At 45.5% G+C, this 27,838-nt stretch overlaps 1 protein-coding gene across 2 annotated transcripts in view; it reads left to right on the top strand.

Moving 5' to 3' along the window:
* Positions 1 to 26,907, top strand: part of ETV5 (ETS variant transcription factor 5) — a 37,441-nt gene extending 10,534 nt beyond the window's left edge. For both annotated transcript variants that reach the window (XM_033150088.1, XM_033150089.1), the window contains exons 6-13: positions 5,094 to 5,223; positions 6,038 to 6,328; positions 11,014 to 11,270; positions 13,857 to 13,925; positions 17,040 to 17,108; positions 17,561 to 17,730; positions 24,305 to 24,406; positions 26,621 to 26,907. In XM_033150088.1, the coding sequence (XP_033005979.1) occupies positions 5,094 to 5,223; positions 6,038 to 6,328; positions 11,014 to 11,270; positions 13,857 to 13,925; positions 17,040 to 17,108; positions 17,561 to 17,730; positions 24,305 to 24,406; positions 26,621 to 26,842 (1,310 nt within the window). In that variant the 3' untranslated portion in view covers positions 26,843 to 26,907. The remainder of the gene's footprint in view (positions 1 to 5,093; positions 5,224 to 6,037; positions 6,329 to 11,013; positions 11,271 to 13,856; positions 13,926 to 17,039; positions 17,109 to 17,560; positions 17,731 to 24,304; positions 24,407 to 26,620) is intronic.
* The last annotated feature ends 931 nt before the right edge of the window (positions 26,908 to 27,838 follow it).

The raw sequence follows: 27,838 nt of genomic DNA, 5'->3' as shown, positions 1-27,838 counted from the left end.
GGCTCCTCAAAGAGTTCATATGGGCAAATACCTGAGCCTGTGCAGTGAGGGAGCTGGCAGAGGGATGTGCTATTGTACTTTGCTATCCTCTGTCCTGGGAAAGGTGGTATCAAAATTAAAGAAACCAAGCCATGTTTTGAGGTTCAGCACTGCCCACCTTCCTTGGAGCAGGGCATTTGTTGTAGCATCATCTGGCTATCCAGATGAATGATGGACTCCATCTTCCATCAACTCCAGACAGCATGGCCAATGGCTGGGAATGATGGGAGTCGGAGTCTAATGACATCTGGAGGGCCATAGGTTCCCCACCCAACAGTGGGAGGACTCCTGGGAGAGAGAGAGAGAGAGAGAGAGAGAGAGAGAGAGAGAGAGGCCAATGAGAGCTCTTCAGGTTGAAACCAAAAACCGGGGCTGTCTCCAGAAGCTAACTGAGAGCCCATGTAACTTACATAGGATGTTACATGACTTAAGCAACATGTTACAGCTTCCAAATACCCTTCAAGAGCTGCCCCTTCTTGAACTTAGTAAGAACGTCCTTTTTTTCTAAATTGTATCTGTTTCTTTTTATTTGGCATTATACTAGCAATAAATGCCTTTTGTCTTTCCTCCTCTGGGACCCCTATTTGCTGCCTTTTTTCCTTTGGTGAGCAGTTTTTGAGCAACTTGCAGCATTTTCACAATGCTGTAGTCTTCAAGAAATGCCATTTCCCCATCACTGGTGATAATTAGCCCCTCTCTTCCTCTCTTAATTCTTCCCATAAATGCAGGGGCTACAGTAGCTGCTAATAGATGGAGCTGAGAGTGAGGGCATCATTAGCATTAAGAGGAAATTTTCTGTCCACTGGCAGGCAGCCGTTGTTTTGAAGGGGAAAAGTTGATTTTACAAATTATTTTTACTCCCCACCCCCACCCTGGCCAAAGGGCATTTCCGGACCTCACCACAAGTGGGGTTGCACAATCATTTGCAATGAACTCTTTGGAGAGGCTGGCTCCCTCTTAGCTATGCAGGCTGTTTCTGCAGTGTTTGAATTCCTTACATAAATGTTGCCCGCAGCACAAGCTTCTCTGTGCAGGACAGCTGGTCTCTGTTATGATCTTAAGTGTCATTTCCTTTCCCCTGATTGGTAGCGCTCAGCTGTGGGGAGAGAGAGGGTTTTTTTGTGAATGGATGGAGTATTCCAAATTGGTTGTGAATGGAGGGTGGTGCCTGCTTGCAGATTCTCTTCCCCCTCCCTCAACCTTCTTCTTCAATGAATAACTAAGCCCCATTGTGCTGCTGGCAGAAAAACAACCGCTCAAACAACACAGAGACTGTTGGAAAGAAACATGCTTGTGACTGACAGCTGGAACACCTCCAAAGTGAGTTTCCTGCTGTTTGCTGCTCAGCAAGGCCATGCCTATTAGGAAGTGGGGGGTGGGAGAGGACAGAGAGCAAATTATAGGGAGTGGGGGGGGGACACATTAACACTTGAAATGCCAACATACTGCCAGAATGAAAATGTATAGAAGTGCAGCTGCTGGTGAGATTTATTTTTGTTTTTGTTTTTTAATAAAAATGAAAACAGCAGTGTTTAATGACTTCTTTGTGTAGCCTTTTCAAACAAGCAAAACCTTATCCCTAAAAAAAAAAAAAGCAGCTCAATCCAAGGCACTCTTGGCTCTTCTCTTTTGCCCTCCCATAGAAAGAAGGATTTGAACAGGTCCTGGGCTTAGCACTAAATGTTCCCTCCCAGGTGTGTCCCAACTGCCCCAAAAGAGTGGATGTCTCTGCCCATCTCTGGGAGGCTTTGACAGCACATAGAATGAAGGGAACTGCTAATTGGCGGTGATGGCTGGAAGCTGTCAGACCCAGGCTATCCTCTCTCACGGGCAATGGCTGTGCGCTTAGCCTTTGTGGAGATAATACTCCACTTCCGACTAAGCCAAGCTGTTCTTTTCTGGCACTATTTAGGTACAGAACTCTGACGCACTTGCCTTCTCCTAGAATGTCTTCTTTTAGAAATTAATTAGGCTAAGCATATATAGTTGGTTTAAAAATTATATATAGTAGAAGAACTCTCTGCTGTGGCATGAGGGCCATCGCCAGCCTTCCCTTCATTTTGAGTTCAGCATTTCGGCATTTTAGAGGGCCTGTGTCCTCTGAACCATTCCCCTCCCTCCCCAGTTTATATACCTTCCAGAGACCACTTGCTCTTTCCAACTCTAATCTGAAATCTGCTTCCAAATTGCAAAGTGGCAGAATGCGTGCAAGTCGGAATGCATCCTCTTTGGCGATTGCAGAAGGAGAATAGGGCATGACTTCCATTTCCCTTCCATTTCCCTTTGGAGGAATATTGACTGGTATAGCTGGGGCAACGTGCAATCTCCCAGCAACTATCCAGTGTGCTCCAAACTGGTCTGTGTTTTTCCAGATGCCCCCACAAAGCTCGGGAGAAGGGCCACAGCTCAGTGGAAGAGCCCAAGCTTTGTATACAAGAGATCCTGGATTCAATACCTAGCATCTTCAGGCAGACCTGGAACAAAACCCTACAGTGCCACAACCAGTCTGCTAGATGGACAAATGGCCTGATTCCATATAAGGCAGCTTCCTATGTCCCTATGCTTCATTTGGAGCGAGATATTCTCTTGTGATGGAAAACCAGGTTTGGTCTACTTCAGAATACATTCATCCAGATACTGGAACAAATAACCTGCCATTCTGGCTTTGTGTTTTCTGCAGCCTTGCAGTGAGTAAGCCCCTGCTGTTATCCCTCTGCAGGGGTGGGGAGGAGTACACTGTAAAAGGCAAACTCCTCTAACAGGACAATTATCTCTGGAGTAAAAGGATGGGAGCCAATTAGACTGACAGCTTCCACCAGAACTAATGCTAGGGAAGCCAGTGCCTGGAAAACGTGGTGGTGCAATATGGTGTAACAGTAGAAATGTATTGGGTGACATTAAGGAATGAGGCTGTAACCTGCAGGTCTCAAGTATAGCATAGGGATTGAAAGGCACCTGGGAAACGAGATGGAAGTAATGGAAATTATAATAGAAGCTCTTAAACAGACACTACTGGCAACTAATGACACTTCTTAGGTTAACAGGAGTAGAATGGTAGCTGGTCCACCAGGGTAATTTTGGTATTTCTATATAGAAAAATGATATGGGGCGGGGTGGTTGCTTCCCCTGCCCCATCCCTAAATAACATGTCACCTTTGGCAACAATATTAGAGGCAATGACCAAATCTTAGAACTCTAGGATATAACACTTCCTTCTGTTATTTGGGGCTCAGGCATTCAGGCCAAAAGCTTCAAGGGCTTTCCTCCCTGATGTTGAGATACGTTTTGCTACAAGCTTTAAAGATCTTGCCAGTTTGGCAGTACATTCCTATATGGGGAGGAGCATGCTGCCGCAGTTGCCCAGATGAACAGATGATGACAGAAGTGATTCTGATGGCACATAATCTTGCTGAAACAGGAATCTGGGACAGTCTACACAATTCTATCTTAAACCTAGGAAAGACTCATTCTAGCTGAGATTAGGGTGTGTGCTTGGTGCCTGTTGGTTAAAAGCTTCCTGTGGAGAAACTACATCCATGCAGCTTTTGCACAAGTTTGGTACTGCCTTGTGTAGTAACAAAGAATGCAAATAATGCTGTCAACATGACGTTCTGCATGCTTCAGAGATGAGAATGTACCTCTTAAAACGAGGGATCTGATGAAAAGACCAACTTAGCCAATGACCAAATGCAGACATTTGTTGGATTCAGCACTGTGTATTTTTAGAACCAGTTAAGCTGAGAGTTGCCGTGACCCTGGTTGAGGCGAGGTGTTTTTTCTAACAAGGTCGTTCCCTGCTTTGTAATTTATCACCCGGCATTGGCATAGCTGCAGCACTTGCATCCTCGGAAGTGGACTTCTGTTGCCAAGTCTTGTTTAGACAGTACAGCGATGTGAAGGATGCGTCCCCCTCAAAGGGGCTTTGGAATGCTAGGAGAGCAAGATTGAATGATCCAATTACAAGCCTAGTTCCCTTATTTCTCTCTATGGAAGCTCAGGACCAGGTACTTGCCCAAATTAGCTACATCCCTTGACATTTTTCGATAGCATTTATTTTTGTTGTGTTGGCATAAAATGAGGTGGGAGACACAGAGGAGTGATCCTGGAAATCCTTATGTGTGAGACAAGAACAGTTGGTGTGATATGCAGGTACTGGAACTCATTGGCGTGGAATCATTTTCTGCCTTACAGCTCTGTATTTCAACCACAATGTTTTCCTCAAGCTGTATTCCATAGAGGTTTAGTGGAGTTCCATAAAATGCAGCTTGTGTACCATTAACCATATTTCCCTGCAATACGCAGCTTGCAGCCAAGGGCTGAGTTTGTTTCAGAGGCACCTGAGGACATGCCTTAGAATATGCCCCAGAATTCCCTGCAACATGCCTGATTCCTGCTGGAAGGGAAGGGTGGTTAAACTCCATGGTTCTAACAGAATCCTATTCAAGATGTAGAAATCTGCCCATGATTATGGTACCAAACACCATATTCTCAGTTCTTCTGAGTATACAATCTGGTATCATGAGTTCTCCTCATGTTCTGTTCATGCTATCTTGGAATATGCCAGAAAGTGGAGGTTTGGTCCTTGAGAATGAGAAGTTGTAAAAGCCATGCAGAAACAAGTGTTCTGTGGCAATTACCACCCCACGTTCTCATTCATACCCTCCTTTTCCCCACCCTAAAATGCTGTTGCTGCTGCCAGCAGTTAATCTTTTGCTGTTGTGATGCAATGCCTGCTGTATCCACGTCTAGCAGTGGGGGGTTTCTGCCATTCGCACAGCCGTTCTGACACATTGCTGTAGAAGTCTAAATGTGCACCTCTCCAAGGACAAGTAACTCATCTTAAGGCAAGGAGAGAGCTGTGTACTGTATGCATGCTCCATCACCGTGTAGTGCTCTGACACTAGTATGCACAACTTTAGCTCTGGGGCAGTGAGCAATGTCTGGTTGCATGTTTTTGGTTATTCCAATCCATGGGAATATGGTTAAGTGCTAAATTACATGATTGATTGGTTTGTTTGTTTGTTGTTTTTCTTCCACTTTTAATTTTTATTCAGTGGTACTTCATGGACCGCCCCCAGCTAAGATCAAGAGGGAACTCCACAGCCCTTCTTCTGAGCTGTCTACCTGTAGCCACGAACAGGTGCTCTGTGCTAATTATGGAGAAAAGTGCCTCTACAACTATTGGTAGGTTGGATGAATGGTGTGCAGCTTAAGATGCTTTTGGATGGCTTGGGGAAGCATGGAACCTGAACTGGGTCCAGTTACAATTAGACCCCACTCTCCAAATCCTCCTTGTGGTTAACCACATCCCTTGGCAGTAGGTCATACATCCAAAGAGCATCATATGTTCTGGTGTGCATGTTACCTGTGATCTTCTAAACTTAAGATATTCAGGAAGCTTCTTTAACTATAAAGCAAATAGCAGTGGGGAGGGACACATGGTAGATTGCTTGTGTCTTATCCGTACATGAAATCTCTCTGAAACAGACATGCGTGGCTTTTGCACACAAGTGTACATAGGTGTATGCTCCATCTTACACTCAATGTAGGAGGGGAAGCCACATTTGAAGCAGCCTGTGGGCATGATTGTGTGTTGATGAGTGGCAGGCTTATGTGCCATTCAGATCGCAGCAAATTCTTGTTGGTTATCACAAATGGGGGAAGAGAAAACTCCCCCCCCCCAATGTTTTTCAATGCAATGAGTTTCTTCCTGAAATAATGGTGATTTTTTAAATAAGAAAAAACAACAATTGGAAGCTACCGTTATCGCCGAGAAAATTGTGAGCGAAGTGTTTTCAAAATGAGCCCTATGACTCAGCCTTTTTGTCGCTTGCCTGAAGTACAAAGATTCCCTTGAGGCTGTGAACAACCTCAACTGTTACTTCCTGACAACCATGAAATGCAAACAAGCCAGAGCTGTCAAGAGCAGCTAGCAGAAGCTGTGGAAATGGCTGCTGCCCATATTTATTGCGGCCCTCTCTGTCTTCTGTTCACACAGTGCCTACGACAGGAAGCCCCCTGCTGCGTTCAAGCCATTAACTCCGCCTGCCACCCCAGCATCACCTGCGCTCCAAAGCACCTCCCTTCCACCACCGCCTATGCCAGCAGCACCTGTCCAAACTCCTGCCCATGCCCCCAGCACAGGCCCTCTGCAGGGAGCGCCCCCTGCACCTGTCCCTCATGCCCTTCAGGAACCAAGGCAGCAAACCTTCGCTGTTCCCCGGCCGCCTCATCAACCTATTCAGATGCCAAAGATGATGCCTGAAAACCAGTATCCAACAGAACACAGGTAAAGAGAGAAAAGCGCATTGGTTCTTTCTGTTTTCTTTTTTAAAATCTGTGCATTCAAGGACATATTTTTTGATGGAGCTAAAATATAAACTTGGCGGCATTGCTAGTGCACACAGATTGGCACACTGAGGCGCTGCGTGTAATTCTTGAGTGCTGTCGGGCGATTCTGAGGGACAAAATCTTGTTCTTATTGCAAGAAGGCATGCAGCTATATCCTGAAGTCGTCGAGGAATGCCATGTTTGATTATTTGAAGTCAGGGAACGATGTTCAGTTTGGAATTGAGGCAAAAGTTCATGACTTCAGAACTATGACTCATAGCTGAATTTACTTCCTTGGTATCTAAGGAATGTGGCTTTCTGGCAGGCAGCATCCCACTTTCTGGTCCTGCCATCCCAGGCACATTGTATGCTGGATGGATGCTAAATTAGGGTTGCCATATTTCAAAAAGTAAAAGCCAGGACACTCCGAAAGTTGCCCTATGCTAATTGTAATAACTGCTGACACTTTGAATCTTACCATTTTAATAATGGGTACTTGGGACCCTTTCAATTGCCTTCCTCCTCTTCTGATGTAGAAGGCCAGCCTTTTCCACCCTTCTTCTCATTTGCCATGGGAGAAAATGGCTTGGCTTCTTCCCTTTCAGGAGTAACCTACTCCTACAAGAAACCATTGTTTCAGCTTTACAGAATACGAATTCATCAACAGTCAGGCCTGTCTTTCAAACTGGAACACACCATTTTATTTATTATTAAAGATTTATGTCCTGCGCTCTGATAAAATGGAAATAGAAATAAAATTTAAATAGATAAAACTGAAATAGATTCAATTCTTATCTTTTAATAGTTTCTCAGGGGCTTATTTATCCTGCTTGTATTCACAGTGGCATTTGCCATCAATGAAACCCTAATGTGCTTGGTTGGTTTTGTTTTTCATAAAGGTCTCTAATCTCCTTTTCCTTTCCTGGTGATTAATTGATCCCCAAGACAAAACAGTGCCCTGGTTCACACAACACGCTAAGCCAAACCTTAGTTTAGCAAGACAGTGTGGGCTCCGGGAGAGGAGCTCACAGTCACTTTCCTCCTCCTCCTCAACCCTTTTTGCTGCCCTGCCACACTACACGAAGGCAAAGTTTGGCTTAGCATGTCATCTGAACTAGGACTTGTGGTTGAGCTCTCTCTTCACTAAACACAAAAGGTGCTTCCCTGTCCTGTATTTTACGAATGCTCTCTGTGCTGTGGTTTAACTGATTTAGTATATCCCGTCAAAAAGATGATTATAAATCTCTCTCATCCTGAGCCTGCATTGATATTTGCATTGCCATTGATCTTTATAGCTATCACTGTTTTCCAATTGCCAGCTCCCTGTGGTGAATGACTCCCATTAGATTTAATAGAAATTTGTGCACGATATTGTGCCGTCTATGTCTCCTGCTTTCATTCTGTGGCTTGCCTGATACTTCAGCCTTCCCATCTTTACTAGAATCCTTTTTTCTCTCAGAATTGGGATTTGTAACCTTGTGTAATTACTGCAAACTCCTTTGACACTTGCCCAAATTTTATTCCAGCTGCTTTACATCTCGGTGGTTCCTGAGACACAACCCAGTTCCCCAAGTGTTGAGCAGAAGGCTAGGATCCTAAGATCACAGGCACCCCAAGTAATGGGATTTCACAACTAGAGCTGAGGATAGCTTCTGTTTGGGTTCTTTGTTTTGCTGTTTAGGAAACTACTCTGCCCTTTTGGCCACTGTAGATGTTCCAGATTTGCACAGCGCAAGCTTTTAAAAGTGCCTTGAATTATTTGCATGGATGCAAACCCTTGCAAATGGGCCATGAAACAACCAGCATTTGGCAAAGAGGCAATTCTTAGAAATGCAATCAGCCCATGTCTACGTAGCTCATCTGTGCACTTCTTCCCAATAAAAGAAAGATAGAAAATATTGGATAGAGGACCAATGTGAAATGAGCTCTTGAAGCTGGAGCAGGTGGGGTGTGTGGAGGACTTGAAGGTCGGTATGCAAAGCTAGTCAAATCTGTTTTGTGCAGAATGCCGTGAGAAACGCTCTGCTAATCTACACAAGAGATGAAACCATAGGAACATAAATCAACATTAAAGCTTCAAAAGATGAGCTTGCCTCCAGAGAGAGATCTTTGCTCATCTGTCTCTGTGACCGTGTCTCCACCTCATTTCTTTCTTTTTAAAAAGCAGCTTCTCTCTATCACCAGGATCTAAAATTGCTTTTTAGACCCCCAGGCCCTGAGCTCCCAATGACCTTAAAGCTATGCTAGGGACACTCTGCACAGTCCCATCTGGAAGTCCCTCTTCCTGCAGAGGCCATACCAGCACAGCTCTAGAGTTACATTCTGGAAGGTTAGAGGGACGTGGATCGGAAGTTGAGTAATCTGGGCCTGTCAGCTGCAGGGGATCATGTTACAAAGCCAAATGGAGCCTGTGCGCCTCTGGATGCTTGGGAAAGGAATTGATTGATAGCAATTGCCTTTCAAAGTGTGAAGATGCCTCAGCAGAGAGGAGGGTAGGGAGAGGGCGTGTCTTGCTTGCCCAGCCTCTTGGGCTTCAGAAGTAGGACTCAAGGGGTTTCTCCCCTTCTGCGGCTTGCTTAATCCTTTTAGGGGCTCGCCCAGACACGTCTAATTTGGGAGACAGAGAGCTATTTCAGGTGCCCATCATCCAAATGTCCAGGTTCTGCCCCCCCCCCAGCATAAATAACATAGGGAGATGAGTCTAATTTTATTTATTATTTATTTTTTAAAATTTCTATACTGCTTTATATTTTTAAGAAAAATCACAAAGTGGTTTACAGCATATTAAATCAATAAAGCATAAATAAAACAATCTGAAGAAAGTCAAATATAGAGTATACAGTCAAAGTACATAACAGAAAACTAAAATATTGAAGATTTCAAAATAAAACATTACAAAGGAGGTCAACTACAGAATACATATTTAACATCGCCAGCTGTTTTTCGACTCCAGTTCCCATCATCCCTGACCACTGGTCCTGATAGCTAGGGATGATGGGAACTGTAGTCCAAAAATAGCTGGAGATCCAAGTTTGGGAAACCCTGGTTTATATAGTCCCCACAGCTGGTTCCTATGAAAAAGGGAGGGAACCATGGAAAATGGTCCTGCCTATTTCAAGTCATTCCCCATCTTTTTAAGAATCCAACCAAGAATCTGGTCCACTCCTGGAAGCTAAGCTAACATCTGGACATGCACTTAAGAGTAATTTCTTCCTAAATGACTCTTTTCCTTTTATCTCCAAACCCTTATCAAGACACTGAAAAAGCCCCCAGGCCAGAGTGGCGTTCTGTCAATAGGTGTTTTGTTAAGATCTTAGATCTGAGGATGAGTGTTGCTGCTCTCCTGCCAGGGCTCTGCTTTGTTGAGCCTCTGTGTGTTCCATATAGCCTCAAAGCATTTCAGAAAGCACACACATTTTCTCCTACCTGGAGAGTTAAAGGCTTTAATTCCCTCGCCTTATAGACAGATTAGCAGCCACTTTGCGTTCATAGATTGCTGAGTGGATTCAAAATTACATAACCACTTGTTTGGTTTACTGAAATGTAGCCATAGTGAAATAGTCCTGTTCCTGTTCTTTGGCAAAGGGCAAGCTGCTGCTTCCTCTCACTGGAGATGGTCTTGCCCAGTTGGTGGTGTGTCTAGCTTGCCTGAGAAGGCTCTTCCTAGTTTTGCTGCAGATAAAATCAGTGAGTTTGTTCTAAGGCTGCTCCATCGTGATGTCGTCCCCCAGGGCTGTCATATATTACATCAGGTGTGGGGCAGGTAGAAGCATGACTGGCCAAAGGGGGTTTGCAGGTGCTGCTGATTGGCAGCAGCTACAAAGCCCATTGTGCAGCGTTTTGCAAGTGCTGCCAATCTGCATGCAAAGCTGAGCAGATACCTCTGTCTCATTCCAGCTCCTTCTAGCACTTCCTCTGGGGGTACATCCTCAAGTGCCATAACAGCTATCTGAAGAAGTGTGCATGCACACGAAGCTCATACCAAGAACAAACTTAGTTGGTCTCCAAGGTGCTACTGGAAGGAATTTTTTTATTTTATTTTGTTTTGACTATGGCAGACCAACACGGCTACCTACCTGTAACTGGAGCTATTTTCTAGCAGCACTTTGGTCAGCCTGCAGCTCTGTTTGCTGCAGAATTCCTTTTCAGAGCACTTGTTATCCCACAAAATTATCCAGATGTTGGCTCCTTGCATGCAGACAGGGCTGTATGCCTCCAGTTTGGTCATGCAGTCACAAACACCCCAGCTGGGGTTCCACCCCTTCATAACAGATGGTTGTTGCTATATTGCACAGGACTATTTGTGTTAAATGTGGATTTCTGCAAGCTACGTATGGTGGGCTGTTGAAGAAATGATTCTGCATCTGAAATGAAAGTTCATTATCAGAACTGCTTCATTTTCAGGGGGAGTGCAGCCCGGAGGAAGGTTATAGAACGGGGTACCCAAGGCACTGCTCTCTAGATGTTATAGCTCCCATCACCATTGGCCATATTGGCTGGAGCTGATGGGAGTTGTAGTCTACAGCATCTGGAGGTACCACATTGGCTGTCCTACTGTAGTGGGTCTGGAGTGTGTTAACTGTGATTATAACTCTCTCTCTCTCTCCCTCTCTCTCCCTCCCTCTCCCTCATATTTCCACCAAGGTTTCAGAGACAGATGTCTGAACCTTGCCACCCATATCCTCAGCCAGGACTTTCTGGGGACAATCGCCCTGTCTACCACAGGCAGATGTCGGAGCCTATTGTTCCAGCAGCTGCCCATCCTCCTCAGGGATTCAAGCAGGAATACCACGACCCGCTCTATGATCACGGGGTCCCAGGCATTCCAGGGCCCCCAAGGCATGGGTTCCAGTCTCCAATGGGAATCAAGCAAGAGCCCCGGGACTACTGCATTGATTCAGGTGAGTGCTGCACTTGAATCCCTCTTGGCCACATGCAAAGGCTTGTTCCCACTGCATCTTATCAAGTGCACAAAGCAGCCTCAGTGAACAGTAGTCGCTCTGTAGCCCAAGAATGGGGAAGCTGTGGCTTTCCAGATGTTGTTGGACTTCCATCTTCCAACATCCCTGACCATTGGCCTTGCTAGCTGGGGCTGATGGGAGCTGGAGTCTCACAACACCTGGAGAACCACAGGTTCCTTATCCTGGTGCAGCCAGTGGTCCAATCTTCAGGCAGTCCTTGGAGTACAGAATAAATCCTGTTGTGCTTGTTGGATCACCCAACAGTTTGGAGAATACATCCTTCCTTGGCAACAATGCAGGCACCGGTGAGCCCTTGCGTGGTTATGAGGGATGTCTCACCTGCAGTATGCATTTGTTCTAGACATTCCGCCAGGCTCCTCCCATGTTTTGCCCATTCAGTTTTCTAAAACCCCACCCCTTTTTACTGTTCCATTAAAGCTCTGCTGTTTTCTTCACATTCTAGCAAAGGGAGAGGGTGGAGCAGCTGTCTGTTGTGGCAGCGTTTAACCTACTTAGAATGTTAGATTATCTCTTTCTGGCTTTTTTGTGGGGGGGGGAACAAATGTTAAAATCAGGCATTCAACAGATGTAGCAGGAAAACTAAGCTTCCATAATCTGAAAGGCATTACTGGTGCGGGAAGTGGAGCAGGGAAGGGAAGGCATCTTTTCACCTTTCTCTGCAGCAGCTCTTTGTCTTCCCATCTTCTCTTTGGCAGCTCTAGTGTTAAGCGACCGGCTCCATGGAGCAGCTGTGAACCTGCAGCTGAGCACTCACCTTGGGACATGCAGGGGGAAGGAGGAGGGGGCTGCCTGATCACTTTAGATTGTACAGCTGCTGTTGGTGCAGGGCCCACTACATATCTGCAAATCGCCTTAGGCCTAAAAATACTGTGACCTCTTGGAGGCAGGGTGGAACAGATGGGGAAAGATCTAAAGTTAAAGGCTCCCCCCCCCCCTTTCCCTTCTTCTCACGTGCTATCGGAGGGAATGCAAAATATTAAGCTTGACTTTTTCAGTGTGTCCAACCTCTCCTGCAGGTTCATTAAGTTATTTTCTCACATGCTCTTGGAAAGGCTTTGCCTTCTCGGGAGAGACAGCTGCAGCAGCAAAGGGGGTTGTATTACAGCTTCCAGGAACAATATGATGTACCTGATTTTTCAAGGGATCGTATTATTGCCCACAAATTCAGGTCATCTCCTATTTAGCTGTTGATTCATCTTGTCTCTTGATGCCAAATCCCAGTAGGTTAAAAAAAATATTTTAAAAATCATGGTAGATGGCAGAAGGATAGGAATAGTTTGCATCTGAAGTCCGGCCTCTTAGATGAGGGGAAATTCATGGAAGGGGCTGTAGCCAAGTGGCAAAGCACCTGCTGTGTTTGCAAAGGTCATGGGTTCAATCCCTGCCATCTTCAGTTAAAAGAGTCAGTTGCAAGTGATGGGAAATGGCCTCTACCTCAGATTCTGGAGAGCCACTAGCAGGGAGTGTAGACAGGACTGGACCATATGCTCAGGTTTCTTTTCCATTACTACTTTGACTTGCTGATGTGAGTTAAGTTGAAAGATCAGACCTTCAAAAATGATATATTTGTTTTTGGATAACCACATTGCCCAGTCTTCAACTTCAGAGATTGCTTCCGGACCCCCATTTGTGTCACAGTGGGTTTACCTATGTAGTCTGTGTGCCAACCTTAAAACCATGTAGAACAGTGTTGGGGAACCTGTAGCTCTCCAGATGTCATTGGACTCCCAGCTTCCATCGGCTCCAGCCAGCATGTCCCAACCATCAGGGATTTTGGGAGTTGCTCTCCAGCAATGTCTGGAGGGCTCCAGGTTTCCCATCCATGAATCACTTCAGCCTGTAGGATCTTGGTACACAAAAATGCAATTCTTGCTATGCATCTACAGTTGATTGTTGGGGCCAGTCAAAACGTGCTTCACCACATGGCTGGATTCTACAGATAACCGGGGTCTCCACTTGGTGAGTTTTGCAGCAACCTCTGTGGCACAGACTGTTATCTGAATCCAGCCGCGGAGAATTTTCACAGAACCTCCTTCTGTTTTTGGGGTTTGCAGACGTGTAGAAATTGGTTGCATAATAATTTGTGCATGGTTTCCATCTGATTTTAAATCCCACCTGGGCCCACTCCAAGGTACATTTAGAAAGCCCTTGGAAAGCCTTGCAGTGCAACACTATATTTTTTACTTGGAAATAGGTCTCATGGTTGTCAGTAGGGCTTACTCCCAGCTTGGGATTGCACCCTTCAAAAGTAATGGGTGCAGAAATACATTTCTTTCCTATCTGGATGGAAGATGCACTCTGCAAAACATTCAGAGAAGCATACTGGAGAATCGTAAAAATAAATGCTGCATTTCCGAGAAGAACACGGTCAAGGGAATCTTGCCAAACCTAGACATTGGTGCACCGGGGATTTTCTTCGTTGGTCTGTCCACTGTTTAACCTGGAGAAGAAGTGAAGTGTGTTCGGTTCAGGGTGGTGTTAACCCCAATTCCATCTTTATTTCAGAAGTGCCTAACTGTCAATCAGCATATGTAAGAGGAGGAGGAGGAGGCTACTTCTCCAACAGCCATGATGGTAAGTGGGAAGTCAGGATGTACAACAACCTTCACAACTTGGTGCTGTCCATAAATTTTGGACTACAAGTCCATCAGGTGCAAGCCAGCATGCAGGCTGGGTCTGATGGGAGTTGTAGTCCAAACATCTGGACAGCACCAGGTGACCAAGGCTGAGTACATGTAGTCTATCACATATGAGGTAAAATGGAAAGGAATGTAGATGTGATTATTCAGCGGAAGGAGAGGAGAAACACCGGTCTCCCATGAACCAGAAGTGCTGGCTTACATGCCTCTGCTTAGAGGCCCCTTTTGCTGTAACATAAGAGACGACGTAAGGGAAATGGTGCCAGGAAATTTATAATAGCAAGACACTTCAAGCATTTTTACAGAGCTAAGGGTGTTGAGAGGTCTATATTTTTGTGATCCCTACAGCAGCCTAAGGCTATATGATGGAGGAAGCAAGGCTGCAAGAGAGTGGCTTGCCTAAGACCACGTGTTCATTTTTGTTTATTCATGTTTACATCTTGCTGTCCTCAAAGGAGCTCAAGGTGGTGTCTACATGATCCTCTCTCCCTTTTATCCTCACAACAACCCTGTGAGGTAGGTTAGGCTAAGAGTTGGTGACTGGTCCAAATGAGCATATGAACCAAGGTCTCCCCAGTCCTCATCCAGTGCTCTAACCACTGCACCACAGTGGCACTCACCTAGTGAATTCAGTGGTTAGATTTGAACCATGGACTTCCTTGTGCTCTAGGCATTTCCCTTCTTCCTCTTACTATCTCTGAGCCTGTTTCTATGCTCTTTCCTGACTTTTCTGGTGCTGTGAAACTCACTGCCCTAATGAGGTGTACTGATGGCTCAGCAAACGCTGGGGAAGATCACCCACATTGAGTGCTGATCGAAAAGACTGATTGTCTCAGCAACAAAATTCAGCCACGCTGAGCTTTCTTCAATCCGCTGAGTTCTGTGTTAGATCTTCATAGATAGTAAGTGCTCCTACCCATCCCTAGCAGAAAATTGGCAGTTGCCAAGAGTAAGTATGTCATCTTACAGCTGTTAATTATGTATTTATGCCATAAACTTTAAATGGACTGGGGAAGCCAGTTTTATTCAGATTGTGATGTATCTGCCTCCTGCTAAGTCCTCGTTGTCTAGCTGTAACTCAGCTTCCCCCAGCCTGATGTCCTCCAGATGTTTTGGACTAAATGCTGAGTTTGATGGGAGTTGTAGTCTAGAACAACTGGTGGGCACCAGGTTGGGGAAGGCCGAGTTACTGCAGGAGTGAGGAGCCTGTAGCCTTTCAGATGGTGTTGAACTGCAGCTCCCATCTTCTCTGGCCATTGGCCATGCTTGTTGGGCCTGATGGGAGCTTCCTAGCATGGCAAATAGATTGACAGAGCTGTTTTGGGGCCTGTCAGAATTCAATATCTCTTTCACCCATTTCCTTCCTTGGACAGAGATACGGCTTGTTTCCTTTTACCCACAAGTGGTTTCTTCCTTCCTGCCTCCCTCTTTGGCACATTAGGTGGCAATGCCAGCTGCAACCGTGGCTCTAAATGCCTGACTTCAGTGGAACTTTATCTGAGCAAGAAGGGTCTCTCTCAGATGTATACAGATATACAGGAGAGAACTATCTTCAACTCAGTAGCTACACCCTGAAGCAGCAAGCCCATTTTGGCATGGTTTGAATGGAGCGGGTCCATCTAATAATCACTGCCCTTACGATGATAGCCAAGGGCTTTTCCACGTGTGACAAATTCTTACACTGGCAGGAAGTTGCATGTATTCCATGCTGTGTACTGAAAATGGCTCTCTTACTGATAATGTACCAAGGAGGTTTGGAGCTAAGTGCCTGATAGGGGAGTGCCTGGGAACTTTGCGTGTGCCACCTGTGATTGAAGCGACATAGGAAATAATTGTAATAAACAAAGTCGAGTCCAGCACACTGGCCTAGCTGATAAAGGTGGCAAAACAGATCCATGTGTATTTGTCACATTTTTAAAGTGGTTTGCACATACACACAAATCATATTGTGTGAAGCATTCCTTCATGTCTCATTAACTGTGATAATGACCATAGCTGGAAGGATAGTGGATCTATAGGCCGTGCTTTAGCCAAAAGAGAGATTTCATAGCAAGTTGTTGATTATGATTTTCATAGTACAGAACTAGAGGTTACGTGTCAATGAAAGATTTTGCTTTCAACCCAGTTTCCAATAAGGCATGTAACATTTTTCTAGTCTCCAGGATTGGATCCTTTAAACTGCTTCTTGGTCTTTTTGGAGGAGGCAACCTACAACAGGATCCCTCCCTTCCTCTGTAGTCCAGGGATAGGAACATGGAGGCCTTTCAGATGTTGGACTACAACTCCATCACCCTGACTATTGGCCATGCTGGATAGGACCAATGGGAGCTGGAGGTCCAACAGCTTTCTCATCCCTGTTTCTAATCAGTTTGCAAGTGTTCTGGCAAGGCAGGTAGTGGATCCGGTCACACATCACCTCATTTGAACTGGCAAAGTACTTGCAAGTTGATCAAAGGGGGGTGGTGTGGATGGAGAGTCCAATACCATCAGTGAGCAAAATGGGCAAAGCCTGGCTTGTCCTCCAGGCCTTACCCAGCATGGATGGTGTAGTGGTTAGATACTCTTGCAAGCAACCCCCATGCTTGTCCCAGCCAGTCTAAATGCCGGCCTGGGGATTGGGGGGGGGGGGAGGCAATGCAGGTGACAGAGTCCAAGTGAAGGACTGCAGTGCAAGAAAAACAGCTTCTCAGTACTTTGTTTGCAGTACTCTTTGCTCCACTTGCGGTTTAGCACTTCTGTGTGAAACCAACTATGTGGGAACTTTCTGTCTGGACAAGCCCATGGAGTTGGCAGAAGCAGCAGCTGGCACATTTGCAAATAAGCATTTCAAGGCCTTACCTGTTGCTTTTAATGAATGGCTGAGTAGCTGCCATTGCTGCCAACAAGCAATGCAATGAAGCGAATCAAACCGTCCAGGAAGGAACAGCTTAATAATGTGTGTGTGTGTGTGTGTGTGTGTGTGTGTGCGCGCGCGCGCGAGTGCAATACATTGCAGAGAATAAAACAAGAATTTGTGGTGAGCTAATAGGTGAGTGTTTCATCTTCCTAGGATTCCCCTATGAGAAAGATGCCCGGCTCTACTTTGATGACACCTGTGTTGTACCAGAGAGGATGGAAGGTAAGGGACCATCCACTTAGGTTTGTCTGGGGTGGAGATTTTGCAGAACTCCAGAGAGGTCAGAATTGGCCACTAATTAGCCAATTCACCCGTGGGCTTCAATAAGATCTACCTTGTTTGTACTGAATATTATGGGGAAATTTGCTGCAAGACATAGGGCTCCAGGAGTGGAGCTAAGTGCCACTCAGTTGGATGATAAAGCCTATGAAGGAAGTGCTGCCAGCCAGGTGCAGAGTTGCTTTCACATTCAGATGCCTATATAGCATATTGCTTCATGGGGAGAGGAGTTTAAAAAAAAAAAAAAAGCATCCGCAGCCAGATGTGTAGCCACTTCCTCGCTCACCTGGCTTCTTTCAGATAATCCAGAAGTTAATGGAAACTGCAGCAGGGGGTAGGTTGAGGCACTTGGGATGTCATTTCTAACTGGTGTGTGTTGCTATTGTTGGGAACAGGTAAAGTGAAGCAAGAGCCCACAGTATACCGTGAAGGACCTCCATACCAGAGGCGAGGGTCACTCCAGCTGTGGCAGTTCCTCGTCACACTCCTCGACGACCCAGCCAATGCTCACTTCATCGCCTGGACAGGCAGAGGCATGGAGTTCAAGCTGATTGAGCCAGAAGAGGTAAAAGAAATCTGAGAGTGAGCCTCCAAAATGGCTGTGACGGTTGCACTTTAATTTACTGTCAAAACAAAAGGTTTGAATTTCAGCTGACAGAATGGCTGGAAGCCTACTAGAATGTAGCAGAGGATGAAATGCTTGGAGTTCAAATGAAAGTTGTCACTGAGAGAAGGGAGCTGGATGAGACCTTAGGCTGGCTGATGTGAAATGCTGCCACTTAGCTTCTGTTGACCTCTGGACCAAGCCACTTAACCCGAGGGCCTAGTAGCACTAGGAGAGACATGCTAGAATGGGAAGGTTTGAGGTCTGGCTAACTGAAGGGGGCACAGAGGTTGTGGAGTAGGACTGGTGATGACTTCGGCCTTATGGTGGAAACTGGTGTGTGTTTTTTGCTTAGTGCTAAAATTGGGCACGTACCATAAAGATTACAAAAAGTTGGTGGTTTTGTCCTAATTCCTTCCCTACTGTCCTTTTCTGTCTAAAATGACTTACATTGAGAATCAAATAGCAGTGATTCAGGAACAGTCGCAGGAACCCAGATGCTTGTTCAGGAGCTTCTGTAAGTCTGCCTGGTGGGACACAATGGCTGCAGTTCACTGATACTGGCACACCCAACCTGGAATGATGCCTGTTGAGACAGGGACGTGGCATGACAAGTGCTCCCGAGAGAAAATACCAATGTGTGCCATGCTGGCTGAGCATTGCCCTCATGCAGAGATGCATCAACACCCGATGTGACAGTTCCTGTATCTACCCATGGTAGAAGTGTGCAATGTCACCTTTTGCACAAAATCGAAAATTCTTTCTAGTAGCACCTTAGAGACCAACTGAGTTTGTTCCTGGTATGAGCTTTCGTGTGCATGCACACTTCTTCAGATACCATGCTTATCTGAAGAAGTGTGCATGCACACGAAAGCTCATACCAGGAACAAACTCAGTTGGTCTCTAAGGTGCTACTAGAAAGAATTTTCGATTTTGTTTTGACTATGGCAGACCAACACGGCTACCCACCTGTAACTGGAACCTTTTGCACAGTATGCATAAACAGGATACCTCTTGTTGGTGCTTCCAGTGTAACTTCCAAATCTGCCTCATTCACTGCTGAGCAATGGTGCACTATGCGGGCATTTCATGTGGCAACTTGGCAAGGGCACAAGTAGATCCATCTCCTCTCTGAGTCCTCATTATTAACTTACTCCAAGATGCAGGTGGCAGGGCTCAATGTCCAGGGCTGCAACAGTGGGCAGAGATACTGTAAATGAAGCCATTTCTGGCCTTGTTATTTATTTGCTTGTTCGTTCTTTCCTGGTCCACATTAAGGTCAGATGGGGAAACTGCAGAGCAGATGGCACAAGGCTCTGCGTCCACATTTCTTGCTGAACCTGTTGAGCACAAAATTGCTTAGTTTGGCTGTTCCCAGACATGATTATTTGCCAGCAATGGCTCCCTGTCTTAACTGCCTGGGTTGTCTTTCAGTCTTCAGAAGATCTTGTCCAGCTAGTGTGGTTTTATAACCTTATTAGAGATAAAATGCAATTGGATTAGACCGAACACAATGCACCTTGTATGAGGCTCTGATTCTGGAGCACGACTGCAACCCATTAGACACTGCCTGACTCAACAGAACGTTCTGTTCAGTTCACACTGCAAACTTCCTCAAAAGTGACTTTGACTCTAAACCAGGTGGGGTGAGGAAGTTGAGGGACTCCACTTGCAGTCTTGGTGTGCAAGATGAGCATTGGCAGGGTTTGATAATCTCGTGGCGAGGGAGGCCCGAGTGCAAAACGTGAGGCGGACTCTGATGTGCAAGATGAGCGTGAGGCTTCCTTCAGATCCTGGAGCTACAGAGGAGAGGGGATGAACCCTGCACTCTCCCCAGCCCCAACCTGAAATTTGTTTGGGTTCTATTCTTGGTGGGTGAAAGTGCAAGCCTTTGTCTCCCATCTCCAAGGTGGAAAGGGGAGGTGGGGGCCTCTATCTGCACCTGATGGGTGCCCTGAGATTGGAGCACCCATTGGGCGCAGAGGCAGAGCAAGCAGGGAACCTTCCTCCTGCAGCTCAGAACCATTGGGGAGTCAACAATGTGGGGAATTGCTCCTGTTGGGTTTCCAGTCTCGGAACATAAGGCACAGAGGGTTGTATCTAACTAAATGCTATCCAGAGTAGATCTGTTTAAATTAATGGATCTAAGTCATGTTCGTTAATGTCAGTGGGTCTCTTTTGAGTAGAACCAAGTGGCATACAATCCATTGGCAGAGCCAGCCTCCACACACCCCAAAGCTCTGAGCCGTTGGGGAGTCAGGGTTTATCGTCTGCCCCTGCAACCACCAGCTCCAAGCTTAGAGCAGGAAAATTTCCCCCTGATTTCATGAAACTTATCTGAAATATAGCACATAGTCAGGGACTGGATTCTGCCCTTTGGATGATAAAGAGTCCAGGTGTGGGACTCACTGGCAATATGTAGGTCCCACCATCTACCTGCAGATGCTGAGTGCTAATGCTGAGCTATCCCTCACCCTTTTTTCCATACTGATTTCTGCTTTGTTTGTTTTTTTTGCTTTGCTGTTTGCTTCTCGTCAGCTTTTAGGGAAAGTTGTGGGTGAGTTGTTGGTAGTTTTACAAATGTGCACGATATAAAAAGCAATCAGAATTTGCAAATGTAAAAAGTAGGCAGCATATAACACAGAGTCTAGCCAGCATCCATTTCTTGCATGTTGTTTTCTCCTTGATCCTTTGGCACAGCTTACTTGGCTTTCCATAGAAGCTCCCCAGATAGCAGGTACAGAGAATGTGTCTCTTTTCTCATAACTAGAGGCACAAGAAGTCTACCCCCCTTTTAAAGAAATAAATATAAAGCTAAACACTGTAATGTGAAAAACAGTTCTGCTTCTTGGTCCACCATGTGGTTGGTAAACTGCAGCAATAATATGCAGTGAGCAGAACAAAATATAAAGACACTGGAAATATAAAATAAATGGAAGACCAAGATATACAGTGACCTCAAAGGGATAGAATTGTTCAGAAGTCCATCAATGCAGTTGAGCTATTTTCTCAATGTTCTGAAAAAATGCTGATGGGAGGCTAGTTCATTCACCCATTTCGGACAATTCTTATTCATGAGGAACGTATCAGTGGGAAGGCCAAAAAAAAGCTACCCATTTGTTAATCAGTTATGGTTGAAAACAAGTGCTCTCAGCATTCTTAGAGAGGCTACAATGTGTGTTTGCTGCATTATAACTATAACAATATTTTGCATTATAGTTTGGAAGAGTAGTTGGTTTTTGCAGGTCATATTCAATGACTGGGAATATGCACTTCCCTTTTAAAAGGTAAAATACTTGAAGCACTATCACTGATTAACAGTTTGGTGTGTTTATTTTTCTTGTTGATGTGTTTCATTAATAAAGATAATCCAAATTGAATAAATAGACTGAGATTGATACAAAACACAAAGAAAACATTTCATAGCCATGAAATCAGCAAACAGAGACTCATGTTGGATAGTAAGACCTTGATCTTGGTTTCTACATGATCCTGCTGTGTTGTTGTATAGTTATTTAGTTGTGTCTGACTCTTTGTGACCCCATGGACCAGAGCACGCCAGGCACCCCATCCTCCACTGCCTCCCACAGTTTGGCCAAACTCATGTTAGTAGCTTCGAGAACACTGTCCAACCATCTCATCCTCTGTCGTCCCCTTCTCCTTGTGCCCTCCATCTTTCCCAACATCAGGGTCTTTTCTAGGGAGTCTTCTCTTCTCATGAGGTGGCCAAAGTACTGGAGCCTCAGCTTCAGGATCTGTCCTTCCAGTGAGCACTCGTGGCTGATTTCCTTCAGAATGGATAGGTTTGATCTTCTTGCAGTCCATGGGACTCTCAAGAGTCTCCTCCAGCACCATAATTCAAAAGCATCGATTCTTTGGCAATCCTGCTATATTTTTGTCTGTTTGTATTTTCAGTGTTTTGTCTTTCATATTGCTCATTATGCATTATCACTGCAGGTATTAAATTACTTTGTGACAACATAACACATCTTATTTTTTTGCCATTACACATATAAGCTTCCTAACACATATATTTTTAGCAATGGATTTCTTATGCTTCCAATTTTGTTCGTATTGGCTCATCCCTCTCTCTCCCCCTATTTCCCCTCTACCGCATCCCCCTCTCCCCCCCCCACACCCCACTTTTCTCATTAAGCTTCAGACACTTGGTTGTGCCTTGCAGAAAGACTTTCTGCTAATTCCCTCTGTTGCTGAGTAGGCTTTGCTCTGTCGTCGCCCTGTGGAGACACTGGTTTTTGTAAATAAACCCTTGAAATTACCAAGAGGAATCTTGTGGTGTGCTGGGTTGTGCTGAATGATACAGAGAAGGAAGCTGTTTGACTAATAATTGAAACCAGCTGCACAGCTGAGCCAGGCAGTGCATGGTGGGTAATTATCCATAATATACAGTACACTCGGCATGGAAATTGTGGTTTTTCAAACAACAATTTGGCAGTCCACCCCCCCCCCACTAGTCAGAGGTCTGTGAGAGTTGGCCGTTTCACCCCCTCTCCATTAGAAAAAGGCATGGCTTTGATCTGGAAATGCTTGAGCCATGAATCTTGCGCTGTCTGGCAGTTTTCCTTTGGCGAGTACGCCAAAGGAGCGCAAGTGGGAGACGCACAGCCACATTGCTTAGCCTTGCTTCCCCACGCACACAAGGTGAAAAGCTTCATAGATTTGAAGCCTCTTCTCTCAATGAGTCTGGCCGAAGTAAATGGAAGTGGGCTCTCTTATATGATCAAAAGGCTGTTAAGAGACCTTGCTTTCTGCGAGAGGATGAGGGGCTTTGGAGGAGTTTGTGGCTTTCTGTGCCCTGCTGTGCAGCAGCAAGAGGAAGCTCTTACCGCGTAATCAAAGCCCGTGTGCTGAGAGGTGATTATGTAACTGCAGCTCCAGGGCCGCTTGGAATCTGTGCATTGGCAACGCGCTCTCCGCTCTCTTCCTGTCGTTACATCCATATGCAAAGAACTTGTGTCTGAACATGCAAAATGTAACCGAACATGCTTCCGTCCTGGAGCCTGTTAAGAGAGGTACAGTCCCCCCACGATATTGAGAAGCCTGTCGCTCTCTGTTGCCTTAAAACAACACAGCAGAGCTTCTTGTGCTTCTTCTTCCTTTGACGCTGCGGCAACTGGTGTGCTGTTGAACTTGCTAAGCGCTGCTGTATGCATGCTGCTGTGCTTTGCTCCAGACACATTCCTGCTCAGGGTGGCAGGGCAGGAAAAGATGGGTGCGAAGGGGAGCAAGATGTCAGTTCTGTTGGAGGTTTTCCTGGCGCTTTAATTGAAATCCTGTAATAGATGGAGAAGGGGCAGAGAGGGGTAGGTAGTGAGAAGTAGATGCTATTCTCTGTGTTGGAGCTGCAGTGAGGCAGGGTGCTGCTTTCTCTGAGGATGGTGTACCTGTTTAATTGATCCTTGCATCTCCATTCCTCTTTCTTTGCTCTGATGAAAAACCAGACGGAGCAGGTACACTATACGAATGTAGTTAGCTGCTGCGGCTGCTGGAAACACCCTGTGTATTTGGCTCGGACTGCTGTTCTGGGCCTTTGCGATGCCTCAGGTGGATGCAAGCTGCCTCGGTGCACTTAGTGCAAGGAAATCCCATCAATCTTCTCTGAGTGCCTTGCAGATTGTCCATTCCAGAAATCCCCTGGGAAACAGTGGGTTGGTTGGCAGCAGGCTTATGTCATCAGAACCTGCTCCCAAAGAGAGCTAAAATGAGTAATCCCCTCCACACGACTGCTCCAGAATCGTATTGGAATTGAGTCGGTGCTCTTGCCACCCATTAGGAACACACTGCAGCGTTGTTGGGTTTCCTGGTCATGCCTTGCTGGCTATGGTTTCCATTGCAGTCAAAAAGTGTGACATGCTAACGGTCTGTTGGTCAATACTCTGTGCCCTGGCCAGCAAAGTTTGACTGGTTGTCCGTGACTTTGTGAAGCACCAAGAAGCAATTGTTAACTATGTGCTAAGTTTGGGGGGGGGGTCTCCAGTCTTTTAGGCCTATGGACACATGTGGATTTTTGAATGATTTGCCCTGGGTACCACCACTTCTTCCCCCTCCCTCTTTACAAACAGAAAGAAAGCATGCATGCACAAATCTTGCTTTTCCAAGGGATCCGGGTAAAATGTGGATCCAGCAGATTTTTTTCTGAGCCTTTGAAAAGTACATAGACCTGAAAGGGGAAGTGGGGGGGGGGGAAGTATCACTCTTCCAACTTCCTTCTTCAACTCTCTGTGCTTTTCAAGGGAGAAAAGGGAAATGCCCCTCACCTCCTCATGACCAAGGGGGCCAAGGAGGCTCAGAGGCTTCATATGTTTCATGGTAAGGCCCCCTGGAAGATCCCAGTGCCCTATTTGATTCCCCCAACCTAGGCCTGCATACAAGTAGTTCAGAACCTGTGGCCTTACTGGTGGTATTTTTGTCTCCCCTAGAGGGAGGGGCTTGATCACAAAGACTTTCCAACCAATATGCCAAAACACTTGACAAGCATTGCAGAGCTTCATGGCTGTATTCTCTACCTTCTTAGGTAGCTCGTCGGTGGGGGATCCAGAAGAATCGTCCGGCAATGAACTACGACAAGCTTAGCCGTTCTCTTCGCTACTACTATGAAAAAGGCATAATGCAAAAGGTGAGCAGCCCACTCCTTCCTCTGAACATCCTTGGTACGTGAGAGCTGTGTGGTTGTAAAGGAACAGTCTTTGGCACAGTTATGGCTTACTTTTCAGGACCACTCTTCCTCCTGTTCCATCTGCCTAATTGGAGGAAAGAGAGCCAACACACCATTTCTTGGTGCATTTCCAGACAATCCGTTTTCAGCACGCAAAAAAGCAAATTTATTTTTCATTTCTTTGCACCATCTACATTTAATTTCCCTAGTCCTAAAACTGCAATACTATGTTGTGTGTGAGGAGGACAAGATTCTTCTCTTCCTCCATCCAATAGTACACTAATATCTGTTGCATTTGTTGCATGGAATGTGGTTTCATGAGTGTTGCGAGCCACTCCCTGCTGCTTGTTGCATCTGAGATTTCTCAATACCCTCCCTGGGACCTTTTCCATAATATGTCTTTTGATGTTGAAGTCACTTGGTTAGGTATATACTGCACTGTCTAAAAGCAAAGTCTGTAACACTTCATCAGTTACATTTCTGCAGGAAGTCTGTCACTGAAATTCTACTCAGTACAGTCATACCTCGGGTTACGTACTTAATTGGTTCCGGGTTGCTGTACGTAACCTGAAAAATAAGCTTTGTGCATGCGCAAAGCACGCAGACAGCTTCTGCACATGTGCAGACCGTGCGCGCAGCGGGTTACCCTTCCAGGTTATGGGAGTTCGTAACCCGAAGAGTATGCAACCCGAAGTATACATAACCCAAGGTACGACTGTATTGATCCAGAGCAGATGCCAGCATACAGTTAGCAGAGTAAAAACTTAAACACATTGCAGGATTCCCAAAAAATAGACCAGAGGCAATTAATATTTCCTCCAGCAAAGTTTTACTGCTACTGAAGGCAAATGAGCATAATGGTCGCAAATCCAATGCATTCAAGATTGGCACTGTGCTTAAGAAATCCAGTTGCAGCAGACTTAACTTAAACTTAAAATAACTTATAATAAGTCTCAACCCTAACACTAAACATACTATGTACAAAACACCACACCAGGAGGAAAAGAGATAGAAAGAGAAAGTGAAACCCAGGCTCCCTTCTGGCCCTACTTTTATAGTCAGCATGACCTTGACTGAAAGAGGTAAGAGAGCCAGTTTAAGCCAGCTGTACTCAGCTTCTCTGAAGGAATAACCCAAACATCATGAACCTTCTGCTTGTTTCTTTCACACAGAGAAGCTTCCAGAACCCTCTTGAATTAATTAGAATAGGAAAGATCGCTACACATCAGATCAATACTTTCTGCACTAAGAAATGCAAACTGACAAAGTCCACCACATCTAAACCTGACTTGAAGTTCACAAGTAGCTTGTCAAGGCTTACTTTCGTTTTCTTTGCTTCTCTGACATGGGCTCAACCCCAGCAGGCACTATTGTTCAAAGAATGGAGCCTATGAGATTGTCATTCCAATTCTGCAGCCACCTTAGCAAAGCATTTCAAAGAGTCTGTGGCACCTTAAATACTAAGAAATGTATTATGAGATAAGTAACTGTGCCCCAACCCCACAGCAAACCTGTTTTCTTACATTATTTCACCTCCTCCAGTTTATTGCTTTTGGAAGGTGTATATTGCAAGTTCTTTGTGTACTCTGTGCAAAAAAACTTACTGCACAACGGCAGACTACACGTAGCCTTGCCCCCATTCAGTATATATCATGCCCATCCCACTCTCAGGTTCTGAGATTTCACCAGGCATACTTTTGAGTCTATTTTTGCCAACTTAAGAGCTAGAAATATCCTTTAAATAAATAAAAAGAATGATTTTCTCATGATGACTAATATACTGAAGCTTGCACTTCTGCAATGTTCTGGTAGAATGTCAGCTCTCACACAGCCTAGCTATAATGCTTTACAGACTTGTACAAATATCCTAGAAAGGATAAAATACAATTCTGGGAAGTCGGGTTTTTGAAAGGCACTTGCTTGCACATACTCTGCACTCTTCCTTCACAACAGATTTTGAGAAGTTATGTTGCTACTGGGAAGTAATAAAGGGCAGTAACATTTTGAAAGTAACCCCTGAAGAACATATTACTACTGCTATAACAAGGACTCTTCACTTCCTGTCTCTCCTGTCTGTTAATCCATCTTCACATGGCAGTTGAACCATCCATCCATATATGCAGTCATACATACCTGCCCCTTCCTTACCTGTATTACCCTTCTTCTTCTTTTAAGGTGGCTGGAGAGCGGTATGTCTACAAGTTTGTTTGTGACCCCGATGCCCTCTTCTCCATGGCCTTCCCTGACAATCAGCGCCCGTTCTTAAAAGCTGAACCAGACTGCCATGTGAATGAAGATGACACCTTACCTCTGACACACTTTGAAGACAACTCCGCATACCTCCTGGACCTGGATCACTGCAGCAACCTCCCTTACGCCGAGGGCTTTGCTTACTGACTCACCGGGCAGCTTGAATGCTGACCTTCAGAGACTCCAGTTCCAAAAAATAAGGGCAAAAAAAAGTTTTTTGTTTTTGTTGTTTTTTGTAAAGAATTTCTGCTGTTCATAAAACTGCTCTTTGCAAATATTATCGGAAGAGCCTAAAATACTTAACGGCCCTCCACCTTGAAGGCAGACAGTAGCATGGCTAGTGAGTAGGGCCTCCTGTTGCTGATCGCTTCGGCTGCCACCGTGAAGAACAGCTGGGGAGGGACTTGCAACATGGGGGTGTCTTCTGGGCCCGGTTGCTTAGGGTCGTGTGTGACAAAAAAGATGTTCACAGGACTTGAATAGACAGTGTGTGATTAGCAAATGTCAAGAAAATACGCTATGTAACAATCACAATCCTTGTATCTACCTTGTATAATGGAAAGGGCTCCCGGGTGCTAAGGAGCCAGCGCAGCATAAGCCCTTTTCGGATGGGTCATGGCTTAGTGTGGTGCTTCTCCAGGCATGGCTGAATTAGCTCAGCCCCTCTGGGTTCTCAGTCGACAGCTCTTCAATCTGAGGAAGCTTTTCCTTCTGATTATTTTGATTTGTTTTGTGTAATAATAATAATAATTAATAATAATAATAATAATTTTGGTCCATAATAAGCAAACCCAACATAAAGGACAGCACTTAACCTACCAGATCCCTATGAGCCACACAGGCACTTGGCCACCCCCTCTGTTGCAAGGCTGCACATGGATGGCTTGCTTTTAGGGGAAGTGGGGGGGGGCGGCCCTCGGCCAAAACACTTTTTATGTTGTGGGGCAACATTTGTAACCAGGTTTTTTGTATCTTAAGGCAAAACCAGCTTTTGGCAAAGCTGAGCTGCTGCTTTCTTGCTTCCAGCAGCGCCAACGCGAAGGTTGCTGCAGCTTGGCGGCGGCGGGTGGGGGAGGTCCCTTGCCCTTCCATGTGCATTTCTGCTTTGTGCTGTTCTGCAGTGGATGCTGTCCAGGACAGTTT

The sequence above is a fragment of the Lacerta agilis genome, chromosome 5 (genome assembly GCF_009819535.1).
Source record: "Lacerta agilis isolate rLacAgi1 chromosome 5, rLacAgi1.pri, whole genome shotgun sequence".
NCBI classification, from domain to species: domain Eukaryota; kingdom Metazoa; phylum Chordata; class Lepidosauria; order Squamata; family Lacertidae; genus Lacerta; species Lacerta agilis.
Note: the sequence above shows the minus strand (reverse complement) of the source record. Positions and strands in the feature narration are given on the sequence as shown.